The sequence below is a fragment of the Rissa tridactyla genome, chromosome 2, assembly GCF_028500815.1.
Source record: "Rissa tridactyla isolate bRisTri1 chromosome 2, bRisTri1.patW.cur.20221130, whole genome shotgun sequence".
Lineage (NCBI taxonomy): Eukaryota > Metazoa > Chordata > Aves > Charadriiformes > Laridae > Rissa > Rissa tridactyla.
In genome coordinates, this window is record NC_071467.1 from 113,586,813 (window position 1) to 113,605,953 (window position 19,141).

At 42.9% G+C, this 19,141-nt stretch overlaps 1 protein-coding gene across 9 annotated transcripts in view; it reads left to right on the top strand.

Annotated features, from left to right (window-relative positions):
• Positions 1-19,141, top strand: part of ITPRID1 (ITPR interacting domain containing 1) — a 49,483-nt gene that overhangs the window by 15,808 nt on the left and 14,534 nt on the right. For all 9 annotated transcript variants that reach the window (XM_054193178.1, XM_054193175.1, XM_054193177.1 and 6 more), the window contains 2 exons: positions 4,938-5,530; positions 7,615-7,669. In XM_054193178.1, coding sequence (XP_054049153.1) covers positions 4,938-5,530; positions 7,615-7,669 — 648 coding nt within the window. The remainder of the gene's footprint in view (positions 1-4,937; positions 5,531-7,614; positions 7,670-19,141) is intronic.

Below are 19,141 nucleotides of genomic sequence, written 5' to 3' on the forward strand. Positions count from 1 at the left end.
GTTTTAGTTCTCATTTTGTGTCTTTTGCACTTGAGAAATGAATACAAGGTACTCACCCTAAAGATATATCTGCATTAAAACAGCATTGTTAATTTGCTGGTGTATCACCCATCTGAAAAGTCCAATTTTGACATCATTTCTCCTCACGTTTGCTGCACAGGATAGACAGATGGATCTTGAAATCTTCTGTTTACTTAAGATGCTCAGCAAAGCAGGATCTCTCACATAGCCCGTGCATTCCCCCGTTTAGAATTACACCAAGGAAGCAGTATGGATGGAACGAGAATTGAAACAGAAATGTCAGAGCATTGTGAAAAATGTGTTTTTCTCTCTCTCCCCCCCCTTTTTTTTTTTTTATAGCAAGCCCCATGCACACATTTCAATATTTACAGCAAACTGACACATCAAACAGGTTTCTCAGCTCTCACTTCCTTTCTCTCTCTGTAACTCTTCTGAGAGAGAGGGAGAGAGGAATCAGAGATAATCAGTATGAGAGGATGGTGGATGGAAACCTCAGGGAAGAAGGTAGAGAGCTAGGAGGGAATGAGAGAAGAGAAAGAGCCTCTGAGGGAAGGAGTTTGCACAGTGAAGGCAGGCAGTGGTAAGCCAAGGTGTGAATTTAATGACTCCTCCTGCAGTCATCCTCAATGGGAGCACTCTTAGTACGTGTTAATGGCTTATCTGTACGGGGGAGTTGCTGTGAAGTAAGATAAGATCTGGATTTCTGTTTTGGTGGGTGTGATGTCCATCAAAGCACATTATCTTGCTTTTGACAGTTTGGGAGGGGGTTTTCACACCATCTGCTTAGGCCTCCTAAGTAAGTGCCAGGGCTGGGAACGTTTAATGGAGAGAGGTGGGATTCATCCACCAGAGATACTTACCTCTTCTCTTTTCACTGACTACATATTTCGGTATAAGCGGTGATTAACCTCAGCCTGGTTCACTGCACCAAATCACAGGCATTTAGCTGAAGCACCATCTCAAGGGCCGTAATCACTGTAGAGTCTTTCTATCTCCATAGCAAGTGGAGGGAGTCAGGCAACTCCTGCGGATGGTCATCCAGCCACCAGTTAAAACACCTCTCAGAAGAAGCCAGAGTCTGTCTCAGTGACCATGTAGGTAATCTTGCACAAGTACCTTCCTACAGCTGGTGTTCCAGGAGAAGACTTACAGCTAAAAAGGGATGCATTGGGTTTAGTGTGGAAATGCCTGAGGAATATCATCAAATAGCATTTGTTTGCAAACTGTTTTTTTCCAGTCTTGTCTAATGATTTTTTGCAGTGAGGTACAGCAAGAAGGAAGAGTGACAAATTCACGTTTATTAGATTTTAAAATGGATTGCATCTCTAGAACAGGACCTAATCTCTGCTTTCAGTACTATTACAGCACCTAAATTTTCAGGCATCTGGTGAGCCAGCTCTTCTAAAGCAGAAGCCTACGTTCCCTGTAACGGCAATGAGGAGAACAGGTGCTTTTGAAGGACTCCAGAAGATGACTCAGAAAAAGACCCTTCTCTGCAAATTAAGTAGAAGGTTCAGGTCTGGAGGTGTTCCACAGCATTTACCTCTCCGTGAACAATTTAGGGAGCTCCAGACTCCTTACTGTCAGAGGACTGCTTCACCAGGGCATTGAAACAAAAGTGCCAAAATGAGGCAGAGCACGTGCCACCTCTGGAGATTTCAAGACTGTATTGAACCGCTGTTCCTAGAGACCTGCTGGATGAATTCAGTTATTGTCACCCTGGTTGGTTTATTATCACTGAACCGTTTCGATGCAAATACAGTCTGAATCCCTCTCATCTGTCTCTAACCATGGAAAAGGAAAAAATTGTTTAATCTGAGTTAGTGAATGCCTGAGAGATTATCTCATTTTCAGTTTACTTTCTCCTATTCTCTGAATCAGCAGAGAAAGTGAATTGGTTTAGTCGACGTGTGTGTCGACGTGTGTTACTCTGAGAAAGTGAGAGATAAGGCAAAAGGTTGTACGTACAGTATGGAAGACAAGAAACCTGGAGGGAAAAACGGAGAGGGAGGTGAGAGAGACCAAGGATTTCCATAGCAGAGTGATCCCTCTTCACTTTTATATTTCATTCATTTCCTAGTGCAGTTCTTTTCTGTTTCAGTATGGCTCTTCCCTGCTTGTGATGAACATAGTTTTCTAGGCCTCCTTCACTGCTGATTAGACCTTTTAAAATACGTGTGGATTGTTATGGAGTTATTTATTAGTTGTCCCCTCACTGGGTCCTGTTTCCCCACATTGGCAGAGAGAGTTTTCAAAAGGTTCAGTTCACAAAAATAAGGTGTATTTGCAAAAATGTTGGTCGCCCTTTCAGTTTCTCAGCCAGATCCAGAAGAAAAAGTTATCCCCATCGTTTGCAGGTGGTGAAAATTTTACTGACCTCAAGTGAAATTTGACTTCCGAACTGAAGAAATACAATCACTTGACCATCAGAAATTACATTATGTGAAAAGTAATGATATTTCTGAATATGTTGTTCCCCAAATTCTTTGAAAATGTCAAGTTTCTGAACACTTTAGTACAGAAATGTTGAAATGTTTCGATCTGATGCTTAATAATAAAAAAACCCACGTTCCAGTACCACCTATCCATACTGCTATATCTAAATCTTCTTCGGGGTTGGGGTTTTGTTTCTGGAGATTTTTCACTCTCATTTCTGTCTTTCTCGGCTGCTGCAAGCCCCTCACTGGAGCTGTAGCTCAAGTCTCGCTCTCCTCTGTGAGACGAGTGCATTAGTTAGACACCATTTCCCACGATACGTGGCTGTACTGTGACCACCACAGGTCAGCTGGGAGCGAGGTGCGCACGTCATTGGAGAGATATATATATATTTCATTTTTACTTTTCCAGAGAAAGACTGAGCCATTTCAGATGTCTTGATTTTTCACACTTAAATTTTTGATTTTTTTCCAAATTCTGCCATTTGCTGTGAAAAGAAGTTGTTGAGTGTAAGTTTCTTGCTGGCTGCGGAAATGTTCTGTGTTCCTTCATTCCACTGTGGGCCTGCTGAAGCCTTTCCAAATCTTTCATGAAGATAACTATGTCAGCCTATGTAATATCAGATTCAAGGAAGGAGGAACAAAACTGTGAGCTACCCCTCCTACATTATAAAACGGTTGATCATAAAGTCATTAGAAGACCTGTAAAAGATACAGATTCTATTGAAGATTCATTGATCTTGTTTACAGCATAGCCATTTGCTGTTTCGGCTGAAGTTTCTAGTGAAAATGAATCCCTGTTTATGCCCTTTAATAACTCATTTGTGCTACAGATTTAGACTATTTTGCAGCAGGCTGCAGGGACTACAGAAATATTATCAGCCTCTTGCCTATTTGAGGCGTGATCCTTGGGGAACACCCTAAGAAACTGAAGGGACTGCTTGCCTGGAGAGAAATAGTCCATGAAGCAAGGCTGTCCCTGACAATTTCTTCGTAACCTGTGTATTTATTACATTGCACATGAGTCAGAGGGGTTTTTATGTTGTTCATTTATCATTTCTCTTGTTGTTTGCTTTGTTCTTCAGGTATCCCAGGCTCTTTGAAATAATTCACAAAAGCTAAGCAGTGTGTAAAGATTATTTCAAATTGCTGCAAGTTTGGTTCTGGTTCAAATGAAAAGACGCATTGGGCTGTTGTGCTACTGTCAGTCAAAGGACATTAGCACTTGGCATTTTTATGGCCTGACGTAGTGGGAGCCAGATGAAATACTGAGGATAAAATGTGCTTTACATGGAGAGGGTGTGGTAGCACAGTGGATGTGCAAAACCAAAAATTGTTTACTCTGACATCCCAAACCTATGCGAACGGAAACTATGCAACACTGCGTAATGTGTGTACTGACAGATGAGACAGCTCCTTTAAGCATCAGGTGAAACCTTTGACCATATCGTAAAACGCGTCAACAAATGCAACATTTTCCTCCAGTGTTAAAATGGCAATGTCTGGGGCAAAGAAGATAAGGAGTATTCTTGAGATATAGTAACTATCAGGAATTGTATGTCACAGGATTGATCCTCGATGCAAAGGACCAACTCAGATCCATGTTAAATATCCCCTTGTCTAATTGTCAGTGAAGCCGCGTGCAGACTGCATGCAGTAAATTTGGCTGCTCTCTAGGAGAAATGGCAGCCAAGAAAGCTAGCATTTTGCCATCTACTGTCCTCAATGAATCTCTCAAGGAAGGAGGAGTCCTGGTGACATATTCATTGCCTCAGGATAGGTACAGACACAACATGCAAGCAAACGTGTTTCTTTGTATAAATAACTTCATAGTGTTGTAGTGATGGAAAACTCCAGGATCCCCTAGAGAAAACATTATTTGCTTCTCTTCAGATGTTATGCCATGGAAAAAATGACCCAGAAATTACAGGAGGTTGGTGCAATGAAAAAAAAAATCTGTGAACCTTTATACAACATCAGTTATGAGTTTCTGGGGGATAAGTGTTTTGCTTTGTGCTGCTATGAAAATGAGAACATAGCTTCCGTGATCAATTTTTATCAGTTAATGGCTATATGCATTTTGCAGTTATCCTGGACAGTTGCCAGCTGCAAACATTTGAGATCCTTTTTAATAACTTTATTCCCATGAATTTTAATAAGTCCTCAAAAATGGCATCCAAGTCTGTCCCAGCCAACCAGAGAATTTCAGGCTGGATTCTGTAACCTTTATTCACACAGAGCATTATTCAGCTGCACTTGACCCAACGAATTCAACATTGCGTAAGTGTTTGTCTAATATAAAGAACTATGCAATGACGTCTGTAATGTAGCCTGAATGGATCTTCTGGAGGCAAATGGAAAAATTTAGCCACTTTTGTAGTATGTTTCTTGGCAATGAAAAGTTTGAATAATCATTGTACCTTATTATTTCAAATTATATTTTTTAATAACCATGTTGCCTTCCATTCTGCCCAACTTAAGAACGTTTTCGACAGCTGGAAGTACTTGACCACGTAACCAGTGCTCTCTCATCTTTGCTGACGGACGTCAACACCCAACAGACCAAAGCACAGGATGCAGGGGGGTATGAGACTGACCTCTTGGATGCTGCAAAGAGCGGACCTGGAGTCACACGGGCAAAGCGGAGAAGAATCGGTCAGCTCCTGAAAAGGGCTTCTCAGCAGACAGTGCTGCTGAAACAGGGCTTGCTGGCACCTGGGGAAGCCAACTTGCCCAGCAGGAAAGGGCAACTCTGTTCTTGTGTAGATATTGCTGAGAGGGCGACAGTCCAGGCGGGCTTTTCTGCATGTGTTACGTTGGGCTGTCTGACGCAGGAGCAAACCCCCAGAGGCAAAGGTGCCTTGGCATATCCCACATCCCAGTGTCCACCCACTCCACTGGGGAAAGCCTGGGCTTCATCACACCTAGTTGCAAAACAGCCCCACTTTTCTCCTGCGTGTGAGGTGCCTGCCAAAGACAGGCGAAGAAAGGAGCCACCTTCACTTGTGACCCACACTCTCAAAAAAGTGGCTGACCTAAACCGCAAGCTGCCAGACTCATTCGAAATGGAAGAGGTGAGGTGGATTTTTGTGTATTGTGCTAGTAATGTATCTCCACCCATATTTATGGTATAAGTTTGGATTCTCTTTTTTCAGGATGGAAGCTCACGTAAATTACTTGAACACACACCATGCAGCAGCATTATGGGGAAAACCAGTGGGATTTACGCTACTCGTTGGGGTTTTGATTATTTTAAATTGTCTTTGTGTTAGGATACTGTCAAAGAAGTTGGCACTGAAGTTACTGAGGTAGGATTCATTCAACCAGTATGATAGTGGAAGATGCCAATATGTTTTATGCAGCGCTAGGTTTTGGTTTTTTTATAGAAGGAAGTTGCAGGAACACTAATACATATGGTAAAGTATATTTTTACAGATCCAGTCATTAACCAGGGTTGGAGTTTTTTTTCTATCTTTTTTTTTTTTTCGCCCTAAGCTCATTTTCTGGTGTGTGCTTTCAGAAAGTTGCATCACAAAATTAGCCTTGGTTTTATAGCAGCATTTGAAATATTTTATCGTTCTGTAAGCTAAGCATCCTAAAACCAGAATAACTCCGAACAGCAGCTTGTTCTCATATCCAGTCTGCAAAGTCCATGATACTCAGTTATATGTATGTTTTAGCAACAAGGGGTTGTCAGTGGGGGTTCAACATGAAGTAGCAGAGACCAGGACACTTGCCAGTCCCTTTCTAACATCTAGAATTGTTGTGTGAGCAGCAGTTTTTCTGGCCATACTACTGCAGAAAAGGGACTATGGTAGGATACTCTCCAATCATACAGACTCCACTGTAAGAATCAAAGAAAGGAGGAGAAATGGGATGGCTGGCAGCCCCCTGGAAATATATGGAGCATGGGAGGGAAGGAGGAAGGGCAGGAAGGGAAGGAAAGGAGGGAGCAGCGAATGGCTGGAAAAGGTGGGAGGCTTTAAAAAGTTTTCCAATTTCTAAAGCATTGGAAAAGGTCAGGTTAAGATGGTGGCATTCTTCTCAAGGAAAGTGTATTTACCTTTTGAAGTCCTTCCAAAGGTGTATTTTTCTGTGAAAGGTTTGGTGCAGCCTTCATATAGGCAGAGCGGATTCAAAAATCAGAGCATGGGCCCGATTACCAGCCTCAGTGGGGGAGAGGGTGTCTTTCAGAGATCTCGGGCGTAGCAAATTTATAATCCCAAAGCAGCCCATATGTCTTTGTAAAGCACTTAACATGCTGGACTTGCAGCTCTGTGACTAGAGGCTTGCACAAAAATGGGGATATTGACAGAGCAGTAAATGCAGATGATTGTAAACTCCCCAGTTCGATGTCTAAGACAATTTGGTGAATGCTGTATGTTCAAATTAGACAGGCTATATACTGTTTAACTTCTAAGTATTCTCTACCACATGATTAAATTAAGGCTGTAAGAACTGTGTACTGGCTGAAACCATCAGGCCACCTAAATCGTTAGTCTGGTAATGGCCAGCACAGATGTGTGGGGAACAGAATAACAGCCTCATATAGAGCGATCCTTCTCTCGTATTCTTCTAGCCTTTGACAATGGGGGGCTTAGAGATCTCTTGAGATACAGACTGGAGGACACACCTAACGTGCACGTTCATGTGTTACTTGTATCTAATAGATCCCCAGGAGTTTATGCAGCATCATGACCTGATGTTCCCCTTGATACTATGAAAAAGTCAAACAGGTCTTCATTCCTAGAGAAAAAGATTCTGACCTTACATACACTCTTTGTCAAGAATTTGCCTCCATATGGTTACATTTCCCTGAGTTTCTTCTCCTAAGTAATTTTTTTTTTCCTAGGGACATTTCTCCGAGGCTGTTCAAACAAGATTATTAGTGTAGTTACGTGTTGGGACCCTTTATGTATTGCTTACTTCAAGCAAGGTTTGGAAAGGTTCTGAGACTAGAGGCTAGCTTGTGACAAGAACAATTATTTTTAAAAGAGACAACACAAAAGGAACCATCTGAAAGATTTCATGCTTTCACTTTGCAACATCCAGAATTCTTTTGGTTTTTGTTCCTACCTCCCTTCCCCATAATAAGGCATGCAGTCATAATCATTACCATCAATAATAAATGTTCCTCTTCGCTTCCTTTTCTTTTCAGGTTCAGAGTTTTGAGGATGAAACACCATGTGGAAATGGTCCTGACACCGCTTTAGGTGAGTGTTAAGAAACAATTTGCCAGTTTTTAAAACACCGTTCCCATGTAGCTGTTTCTAAATCTTATCCTAACAATATGTTTTCCCTCTCTGCTTCCATCACCTCTGGCATTTAGATCCATTATTCTAGACATGGCAGTCTAGATGATATGACCTGACAAATCATAGGGCTGTAAAATATACTCAGATTGTCAGGGAGACACAATGAGTGCACATGAAAAGGGCACCTCGCATGCACAGCTTCGAGTATGTGGGGTCCCTGTCTGATGCTTTAAGTAGACCTCTTTATTCTTCCAAGCAATACCAAAGCTTCCCTCCTGCTCGATGGATTATTTGCCAGACTCCGACAACGGCTTATCCGCCAACTCTCAGATCCCTAGGAGATCAGTCAACTAGGAAACTGGTGACAGTGGCTTTGCAGCCACTCTGTATGCAACTCAACCAGGACCATGCAACCAGGACATTCTGGTGGCAGCATGGCCTCCACTCCATCATCTGAATCTCCTCTGTCACATCGGCTGTCATCACATGAGCTGAGATAGCATTGAATCATCTGTAAGAAAATAAGTTATTTGAGGAGTCTATGAAAGGATTAAAAGCAAAGCTGTTAGACCAGATGTTACGCTGTCATTTGGGGCAATCTGAATTTGGATCCTGAGAAGCGTTTGCTGGCAGGGGTGCTGGTGTTGGAGAAACGGCTGTTCAGCCTTCAGAGCAGGGAGCGCTTCGCCTTGCTCTCCAGTGACCCTTTCCAACCAGTGCTTAGAGCAGGACTGGCAGGTGTTGGGTTTTTTTTTGAATGCGACAGAAATTTAATGTGAAAGAACTAATAAGTAGCAAGAAGCACAGATAGCAAGGGACAAAGGTGAAAGTTTGGTGAGCCCTCACCTTTTGAGGACTACATTATATCACTTTTGGGGAGACAGCACGAATAATTAAGCAACCCAAGTTCATATGCAGGTATCTAAACCCAAATGTGAGTGACTACTGAATATTCTGGTGCTGGTCATTCACAGATGCCATTGCCTGGTGTGACGGCTGGATTTGCAGGAGCGAAATCATGAGCCTGTTGAAGGCAGTGATGAAAGTAGCACTGACTTCAGTGAGGCCAGTGTTTTCATCAAAGTGTCTGGAGTTTTCTTGGTAAATGGTAGCAATAAGTAAAGGCAATGGAGTATAGCATGAATTCCTGAGTTCTTGAGGGTTTATTTTTGTTTGCAAATGATCTGTAAGCATACCTTTGCTGTTTTGCTAGGGCTTTGGGTTTTTTTAACTGTGTAATAGATTGCATACCTGTGGCATTCAACTGCTCTTGCCACATCTTCTGGCAGGGTTGTATGCGTCTAGTGTGTCAACACGTGACTCTAGTGACTTTTGGGGCTTAATGTCAGGTCCTTCTTGCTATTGAGACTGTATGATTTGTCCTCTGAGTTACATGAGGTTATTTTGATATTGTTTTCTGATGGATGTCTTGATCTTTGTGAACAAAGACGAGCCCCCATACCAGTAGTCTTGCTCATAGCAGTATGTATACAAAGAATAGCAATTCCCCAGGACTGGTGCAGTGAAAAACACCATTTGGACAAACATTCAGTGAGAAATTAAAAAAAGAGAATGTGGACATAGACCAGTGGGGAGAAAATTCAAAACGTAATAACATCCCCACAAATGCTTTTTTCCTGTCTTTGTCCATCTCTGTGACTGTGCTATTTAATGGTGAAGGGCATTAGCTAAAGAATTTAGCAGATTGTATAGATATATCAACCACAATGTAAAAGGAAAAACATAACTGTATGCCCTGAATAATCTTTTAAGACATAGGAATAAGAATGTATTTAGTAGTAATTTAATGACAAAAAAAAATGCAAAAATTATTTGGTTTTGATTATGGCAAGACTGTCATCTAGTTAAGTGGTCAATGAAAATCATTCAAGTAAACTGCACTTATATAAGATTTATGCCTTTGCAGCACCATAATACTGTTTTAGAGTTTTGTTTAAACCCTGGAATATCTCTCTCCCTCCCTCTTTCTTTCTCTGTTGTTTTAGTGTCATTGATGCTTGGCCTAAATTTAAAGTGGAGATTTCCGGCTTTTTTTTTTACAGGATTTTATCATATTCTTTCTCTGTTTCCCACTGCTCTTAAATGGCGTACCACCCCGTACCCATGGGAGTTTTCTTGTGACTTCAACTTGCCGTGCATCATGGAAACAGTCTAAAATTTACTGGTTATGAATGCAATATTGTTAGTAGTGAATAATACCGAGCTGTTAAGAAGGTTGCTACCAAATTCAGCAGAATGTGGCTCAGACCCATAAGCAGGGGTCTTCAAAGTAGGAGCAAGTGGGAGCTCCATCAGGAGCCAAGACAAGGAAAATCTCAGCTCCCAGGAGAGCACGGCCGAATTTAGATTTGACCTTCAAATTCCCTGGGGCATAGGCTGCCTATTTTTCAAGGTTCACGCAGTGCCTGATACCGTAAGGGCCCACTCTCATTTGGTTGTGGGCTCTGTTGGAAAGGGTATGAGTGATGATGAAGATGTGAGAGCCTGACGCGGCCCTGCTGAAAGGGGAGCTCACCTGAGAGGGAAAGTGCGAGGTGCCCACTATGAGAAGAAATAGAGACAGATAGGAACAGACTGCTTTGCCTAGATGGAGCATATTAGAGACGGGTGACTTATGGAAGTACTTGTCCCAGTGGTATTGTCCCTTGGCTCTGTAGCCTGGCCTCAATTTTAGTCCAATTGCTTAATTTTCTACACTCCCCATGAAAGCCAATTCCCTGGCTGCTGTGTGTCTTCTTTATATTTCTCCATAATGTAGATTCTGGCTGTTTAACTGCAGTAGGCTTTATGATAAGGCTTTTTTTCCCTCTCTCTTGGCAGAATGCTGAGACTTAATTTTAAAAGACGCTCAAACCCCCCAAACATCCCTGAATGACTTACAGGGAAAGCAGAGTGTTTTCTAGCTCTGTTTTAAAAAATATTACAATCTATTTTATTAGGCAATTTTATCATTGTTATAAATAAGTAATTGTACTGGGGAGAAGGGATAATCCTTATTTAATTAAATTCATCTATACTCCCAGGTTGGCAGCAACCAGACATATGTGAGACTAATACCCACAGCCTGCCTGTATGCATGTGCAATTAAAAATTCACTCTACAGTAGCACTGGCAGTTTAGTGTTGCTTTTGGCATTTACAAATTCTTTTATTTTGTGACTTTTTTTTTACCATACACATATGCTGGAGCAGATGTTGCTTATTTGTTGTTTATTCAAATCTGTAGGCTCTGGCAGCTAACTCCATTGTTCTGTAATGAAGCTTTATTCACTGTCCTGTATTAGGACCCAGCAAATGCATGACAGGCAGAGTTAGCTCTCAGCAGGAACTACAGTTATTGTCCTTACTTATTGGCTGTTTATATTCTAAAGCTCACAGTTGAGAAAGCTGGCTGGGCAGGGTAAGGGGCTGGGGATGCTGTGTGCAGAGGAAAATTACTTGACTCCACTCACTGTATCTTTGCCCTGATGAGGTGCAGGCTTGCATGTAAACTCATCTGTTGCAGGGATTTCATATTCAGCATTTGAAAAATAGAGCTGTTCTCCCCCTCCGCCCCCTCTTCTGCCTTGTTCTCCCCCCACCCCCGCTGCTCCTTCCTTTTTCAATTAGCCTTTGTAAAGCACTGGGTTTAACTAAAGGATGTTTCAATGTTGCTCACCCCCGTTAACTCAGCACGTGCCTGAAAATTCATTAGCAGCAACGTCTATTAGGGAGGCATCGGAAGTCGGTGCTGTCTCGGTGCACATTGTAGTCACCCGCTCCCCCTTGCTCCTTATTTACTTCTCTCTCCCTCTGCGGGGCGGCCGCGCACCCGAAAGGCAGGAATTCCTGCACGGTGCTGACCCAAGCGGACATGCTGCTCCTGGGCGCTCGAGTGCCAACAGAAAGGCATTAGCCTGCTGGAAAAGCCCTTGGTAGCCCAAGAGGCAATCAATCAGGGAAGTAACCACCTCCATCTGGCTCCCTGTGACATGGTAGCTCGCTACCGAAGCGCTTGTGATTCATCTTGTCCCAACGAGTGGTGCCAGGGATCGCATACACCCAGTTTTTGCGGCAGCTGGGAACGTCCTAGCTTCCCTGCACGCTGAGCTAACACATTAGCTCCTGTGACTTATCAAGTAGCAATTCTTTCAATTATCACACCTTCAATCCTCCTACTCACCAACTCCTCTGGTGGTTTGGCACCATGGGAATATTCGCAGAATGCAATTGGTATTTCTTTTAATTGACTGAGTGCCAAGAACGTGAATCCTGTTTATTATCCGTTATCCATTGTAACGTCTGCCTCCAACTGAAGGAGCGATGTCTTCAAAAGTGCAAGAAGAAAACAAGTATGCTTCAAAAAGGACAGGATTTTCCAGGTACCTTTCGCTATTTTCAGTATAAAGAAGAGAACAGCTATTCAGCATTACTTATTTGCTGTAGTGCCTACATCACACTGTTTTTCTTCACGTATAACACAATGAATTTTACTTTTAAGTACAGATTAAAGGAAAGGGAAAGGCAAAGAGACAGCCAAAGGGAAGATTTACTAAACCTGCAATCAAAATCAGGAGCTGAACTTAAAAATGTCCTATACCAACTCTTGTGCTGATACTGCCAGACATTTATGTGAAAATTTGGCATTGGTTGATGGTCACATACAGTCTCCAAATATGAGTTGTCTCTTCATAAAACATGATGAATAATAGATCCATAATAGATAGATCTCTCTTTGCAACAGTTTTCTGCAGGCGACCTGGCACAAAGGAGACATCTGCCTTCTTTAGCTGCTTTGGGTTGCCCCCATTTTTTCCGTGATGCTGCAGCCCATATTTTTCCCATCTTCAGCACGTGAGCCACGTAAAGGCGGCCTTATTCTTTCCAGTTTCTTACATAAGGGACCTGTAAGTGAGAATAAGAGGAAACTGCGTCATTTTAATGCATTTTGTGACCTGAAGAAGTCTGGAGGGAAAGTCCTATGGTCCCAGCAAGATGCAGAAACTGCCAGGAAGCAGAGACTGAGAGAAAAGAGCAAAGCGAAGAGTGGAGTTGTGAAATCATGAGTCTTCAAACCTTCTTGCGTCTTCTCCCTGTCCAGAAGCATCCTGACCTGTCTGCCTCCCACAGAGAAGTCCTCCTAGGAAGGCAATTTATTTCTGCAGCTCTTGAGAATACCCTGGCTGTTGCGTTTTGCCACAGTCCTCCTTGATGTATCTCACACATATTGCTGTCCAAGTTCAGCAATGGATAGAAAGAGGGAGACCCAGGAGGTGGTGATGCCACATTGACCAGAACAGAAACTAGATGGGCAGCAAGGAAAGGAAGTCTGGCAGACTTTTGAAATGGCCACCCCCCAGTGGTGTCAGGACAGCCCGCCTGCAATCCTCAGGTCTAAGAAACCATCCTAGGAGCTTTGGGAGGTTGTATGATTTTCAGTGAGTACATTCCTAAAAGTCATTGCACATTTATAACATTTCGTTGCACGTATGTGTCATATTTTAGGTCCTACTGCAGCGGGCTGATTCATCCTAGTGGGAAAGGATATGTACACACCACATACTTAAGGCAGATGGCCCAGTGGAAGTTATAAAACCTGTTGTTGTTTAAATCTTAGGGGGAAAAAAATCATAAAATACCTTAGGTGTCCAGGAAGACAAGCAAATACTTTGACAAGCAAATACTTAAGAGACATCAGTTTAGATTAACCGAGATAGCCTTTTAAACAGGAAAACTTCCGAAATGAAAGCTAGTTGTGCTAAAATTGTGCTGAGATCTTGAAAGGATTTTTCTTATATTTCCTCCTCTGCCTTTTCTTCCCATGCCCTCAACAGAGCGTAGGAGGATCAGAGCCTTGCCTGTGCTGTCACGGACCTCCATGTTGCTGTACTAATTGTTCCAGTTGACAGCCTGACCCTTTGAACCTTGATGCAAAATTCAAAATCACAACCCCATGTCCAGCTCTGGCTTCAAGGCAGCTTTTTGAGAACGTAAATACTGTTTCTGATAGCACCACATTGCTTTGCCATGGCTGCTGTAAGAGGGCTGATTCTCCTCACTGCCAGTGACACCTGTGAGAAGGGGTCCTTTGGTGTTATCCTGGGAGTGTTTTTATGCTCTGGAGAACTCTTTTTTCTTTATGGATAAGAAACATGATTCCTATTCCATAGGTCTTCTATGTACTTGTCAACTAGTCACTGATACTTAAGATTTCTCCTCATGAAAATATCACTAGCAAAGAGAGACAGGCTTACTAAGCCTGGCACTCTTAGACCCCCTGAACACAGTTTAATGGCTATTACCATGGAAATAGAGCTTATTATCATTAGCTGGTGATGTCTACAAAGTAGCACCCAAAAGCCAGATACCTGTCCTGGCCTCCCAATTGTTTTGGGCACTGCTGACCAGGCAGAGAGAAGTTGCAGGACCTAGCAAAAAGATAGGGGCTTTTCACTTATTTCTCTCAAAGGTCCCTGTAAAGGTTGCTGGAAGCCATCCTCCCTTTTGTGGGGGGCTCTCAGTTGCAGAGAGCCCTACGAGGCTCCCTGCGATCGCTTATTTTTTATTCATTATCTCCGTGCAGCTGCTACTGGGAGAAGCTGTGATGTAACGTGATCTACAGTGTAGGCTGATGACATTCAGCTCTACCTCTCATTTTCATCAGAAGCAGACACAACCATCACCCGTCTCTCCCGACATTTGGCAGCAGCACGAATCTGAATTAATGACAGTTGGCTGAAGCTCCATTGAAATAAGATGGAAGTGATACTGACTCTCAAGGAAAAGTAGGAGGAGGACCTGGCAAAGTTTGAAGCTGTTTCATCAGCTGAGGGAAGATAAAAGACCATTGTCAAAGTGACTGCAGTTTCAGGTTTTGACTAGATTCATCACTACTCCTAACCTCCCAGACTGCAGAAACATCATTTATCACAGAGAACTGCCTACAGTGTTCTCTCTTTTCCTGTCAATTTCAGCTCTTAGATTACTCACTTATACTTTTATCATTTCTAGGGCAGTGTGCTCTTGTGTAGGACAGGCAGGAGACGACGGAAAGCTCTGATGGGAAGGCAGACGCCTTGCTCCCAAGCGTGGCAATTTGCAGGGGCGCGTCTGCTGCTCTCAGACAACAGCACAGGAGAGTCACGATGTTGCTCTGTGTTACCAAACCTGACATGACCTCTGTCCCCAGCTACTTTAAATATTTTCTGTAGCTTTAGCCAACCTATTAAAGGGGATTTCCAGAGTCGTGGACCAAATTGTACTGGGGATATTCTTGAAAGGGGCAAAGGTGGAGATTTCTGGATGGTGAACCTCTGCCACCAGTGCCTACAGATGTCAGTTCTGACCCTCTATAGAGAGGGACAGGGTGGTTCACTACTGCAGGAAATTACATCCTTTTCAGTGATGCATAGGGTGGAGAACATGCTTCTTCGCTTGCCCACATTCATCTCTGATTTGGTAAGGGAGGAGGGGAAACGAACGTTAAAAAAAAAAAAAAAAAGGTTTCTTTTTTTTTAATGAGTATCTTAACGGAATATTATCAGCTAATTCATTTCTTCTCCAAAGCTTCCTTCTACACATGAGCTCAGGACAACCTGTAATGCGAGAGAGTGAGAGCGCCAACCCACCCACCCACCAGCCCCAGGCATCTCACAAAGGAGTATATTTATACCTGCTGTTGCGGCGCTGACTGTAGTGCGCAGCAGATGTACTGAAGCTAGTTTTAAATCAGTAAATATGTGCACCCGCTTTAAAGCATGATAACGCGTAGTGCAGGTACCCGTGGCTGTCTAGCCACCGCATCGGGAACTGACAGCGCACCCTCTCACCCTGCTTTTCAGCCAGGTTTTGCAACCTGGGCAGCGCTCCAGGCTGCTGTGCTCTGCCTGCTGACTGTGCTGTGCCACGAGCATGCTAGACATAACCATACTATACGCTGAATCTCAAGCCAAAAACTTGGCTGGAACTTGGTGCAAAACTGCTTTTTTTCCTCGGGTGTTTTGGAGGAGGACTGAAGCTGAACGCTCTGACAGTAGACGTAGATTTGCTGCCTAGCTATTTCTGCTAGTTTGTGGCTTTAATGCTCCGTGACCTGGTTCCTTCAAGTGCTTATGGCTGATATCTGGAGAGCATCTAGGCCAACGTCCTCCCAGGGGGATGTGGGCACCCAGGGCTCTGTGGGGAGCCGGGCCTTGGGTGAGGAGCAGGAGGTTGCACAGGAGGACGTGGAGCATGGCGTGTGCCCTCCCAGTGCCCCTGGAGCTATGCACGTGTCTCCTGCTAACGATGGCTCTGACAGACAGACCCCATAGATAGCCATGCAAAGAACTGCAGGTTAAACGTGGAGATGAAGCAAAATATTGGTAGCTGTCGCACGACATATGTGCCCGCCACCTTTCGCCCCCCCGGCCCTGTCTCACCTCTTCAGGGTGCGCTCACATCCCAGATGAGGTCATTGTAGTCATTGGACTGCAGGGCTTTTTACCCCTTGTTCACTCCCACAAAGAAGAAAAGTATACCTGAATTCCTCTGTATGCCAGTGGTACCCAAAGCGATGGGGAGAAGAACGTGGCAGGCTGGGTAAGAGCTGGGGGAACTGACTTTTGACAAGCAGAAGGAGGTGCCTCAGAGGAGCCAGGTTTTGTTCACCTTGCAAGCTTTTGTGGGCATAGACTGTTCTTTTGTTCCATTCATACGGCACCTACCAGCATGGTGGGGGACAATTAATCATAGAATTAAATTTTTGTGTAGAGCATTTTTTAAATGTATTTTCACCCGGTCACACTGCGTAAGATGATTGACATGAAATTCCTCTTCAATTCAAAGGGAGCAGGGGATAGGCAAATTTCATAGCTACTTGGTTTTGAATAAGAATAGGAGCTTTTGCTGCACCTGGTGCATTTTTGGGTGTATTATTTGCTTTCAAATAATATGACTATTCTAATAAGAGGGTTCATCTAGTTTCTGCTATAATGTCATTGAAAAATAAAATTTGCAGAAGGACGTGGATAAAAACTCCGGTTTGTGCTGGACAATTTGTGGTTTATGTGCTGCTGCCATCTGGTGATTGTTCTCCTGAAATGCAGCTCAAAACAGACGTAGCGGTACAGAAAGGGGCCAGTGCTGCAGCCCTGCTCCAGTGACGATAAATTCTGGACTGCTCTCTCTTACGGGCAAGTTGTAGAACTGTGTATTGCGTTTGGATAGAAAATAAATACCAACTAGTTCTTGCTCACCTCAGTTTTCTTGTTCATCGCCACTTCCGCAATGTGGAAAGTGAATCGGTGTTACAGAAGTAAATGAAATGTTTACTTTCATAGTCCAGGCAGTAATCGTCGCAGTTGTCTATGGGGGAGCTACTTCTTCGACTAAGGAAAAACAGTGTGGTATGCTGCCAATGAACAGGTTTTATGGAACGTTCACGTAGGATCAAGTTTTTCCACATATATGGGAACTGATATGAATAAGAATGTTTCTTTTCCCAAAACGCTGAAAGTTGTACAAAATAACTTCTAAGTGGTGCACCAAGGTTGAGTGAGCTTCAGAAAACCCAGCGTTATGGATAACAGCACTAAAAAAAAAAAAAAAAAAGGGATTCTTTATGGCTTATGCAGAATACATATTTTCAGTGGAGTTTCATTAGCTCTTACTGGCCGTATCATGAAGTGTAGATACTTAAGAATTGGTGGTGCCTGTCCTCTGAGTAGGGGAGTTAGCTGCAGCAGCTTTCCCATCATAGGACCGGACCATCCATAACTGTGCTATGCAGCTGATGTATTCCTCTAGTGCGTAGCCAGCTCGTCCTGCAACATCATTTTGCGTGATGCCGTAGGCAGGGCGGTCTTGTTAAGGATAACATACCAATTTACCCATTTGCAGAGCAGGAGGAGATAGAGTGAAACGTCTAAATGGGAAGGATCCAGTTAATTACCCGAAATGAAGACATTTCTATTTCGAAAGTACTGTTTGAAAATGTATTTTTGAAAGTCCTTTTTTGCCATGTAAGATAGAAATGCTTGATTTTTTTGCCTTGTGTTGGAGAATCAGAGTCTTCACATCTTCCAGTCACTGCTGCTAGAGTTGTTAGCGCTGAGCAGCTTTGGTGGAGCAACTACTTTTAGTATTTGATGCCTGTGTTTGAGAAGGAAAAAAAAATCATCCAAAATGTAATAAAACATCTATTCAATTCTGGCACTTCTGTGGACATGGTGTGATCTTTGTTCAGCCCATCTCTTACTGCATTCGACCACTATTGAATTCAACTACTGTTGAATGGATGTGTTTCTTAAGGCCCCATCAGTGAGATATTTGTATGTCCGCTTAGCTCTGAGCGTGGAAATATTATGCATAGATTTAAGCCTGAATCTAGTTTCCCTGCTGAATTTTGCCTGAGTATTTAAGCTGTGATAAAGTTAATGCCTTGAGAGTTTTGTGCGAGAGAGACTGCAAAATGCCTTTGCTTATAGAGGGAAGTGGAAAAGTCTTATTCTAAGTGCTCCAGGCTTCTTTATCTTTCACAAAATATCTGACTAAATTGTGGCTTCTGTGCATTATTTAGTCCCATGTACGTAGCAGATAGTTTTAGAAATATTTAGCCACATCAACGTACAGCAACATTTAAATAGCTACAAAAATATCTAAAATTTTAACAGCATTGCTAGGTTGCAATTGGCCATTCTACTTTTTCCTATGACAGGATGAACAGTCCAGCTTTTAATTTGTGAATTTCAAGTTCAAGTTTGCACAAATGCTCTTGCATTTGAAGTTTTTGTGCCTATGCTTCCCCATGTAACCAAATGATGTAGAAAAACAACTATTGACGTACATTCATCAATCTTAATGTAATTCAAAAGTCATGCAAAAAATTCTGGTATTATTTACAAGCGGTGCAGTAGCTCTCATGGCATCTTTTGCAGTTTGCAAGTATTCTCCAGGCTGGAAACTAGAAAGAGATTGCGTTATTTGCAGCCAAGTCCACAGAAAACCTGCTGCAGAGTCTTCAGAGGAACACAGAACTGTACTCCAGCACTTATTTTTTTAACTAATTAGGGAATATTCTTTCATTAATGGTGAGCCTAGGAGCCCAACAGTTTCAGAAAGTTCCTGCACTGATGGTTGGTGAAAATGGAAGCCACTGTATCTGCATGCAAATAAGGGGAGAGAAAGAGTCTCTTAATGAAATTGGATTGATCAAGTAAAGGACTGGAAAGCTGTGGGACCTTTGGGATTTGGAAGGCATGTACTTTCTTATACAATACAAGATTAAGCAGAAACCTGATTAGTGAGTTCCTCTAACCTATTTTTATTTAAAATTCAGGCAGAACAGAAATGGGATGCAGGAGATAAACTCTCCCAGTTCAATTAGCACAGAAAGGCGAAGAGCCAAGGTTTTCCTCACCAAGGTCTTCAGGGGCGATTCTCAGGTTTCCTT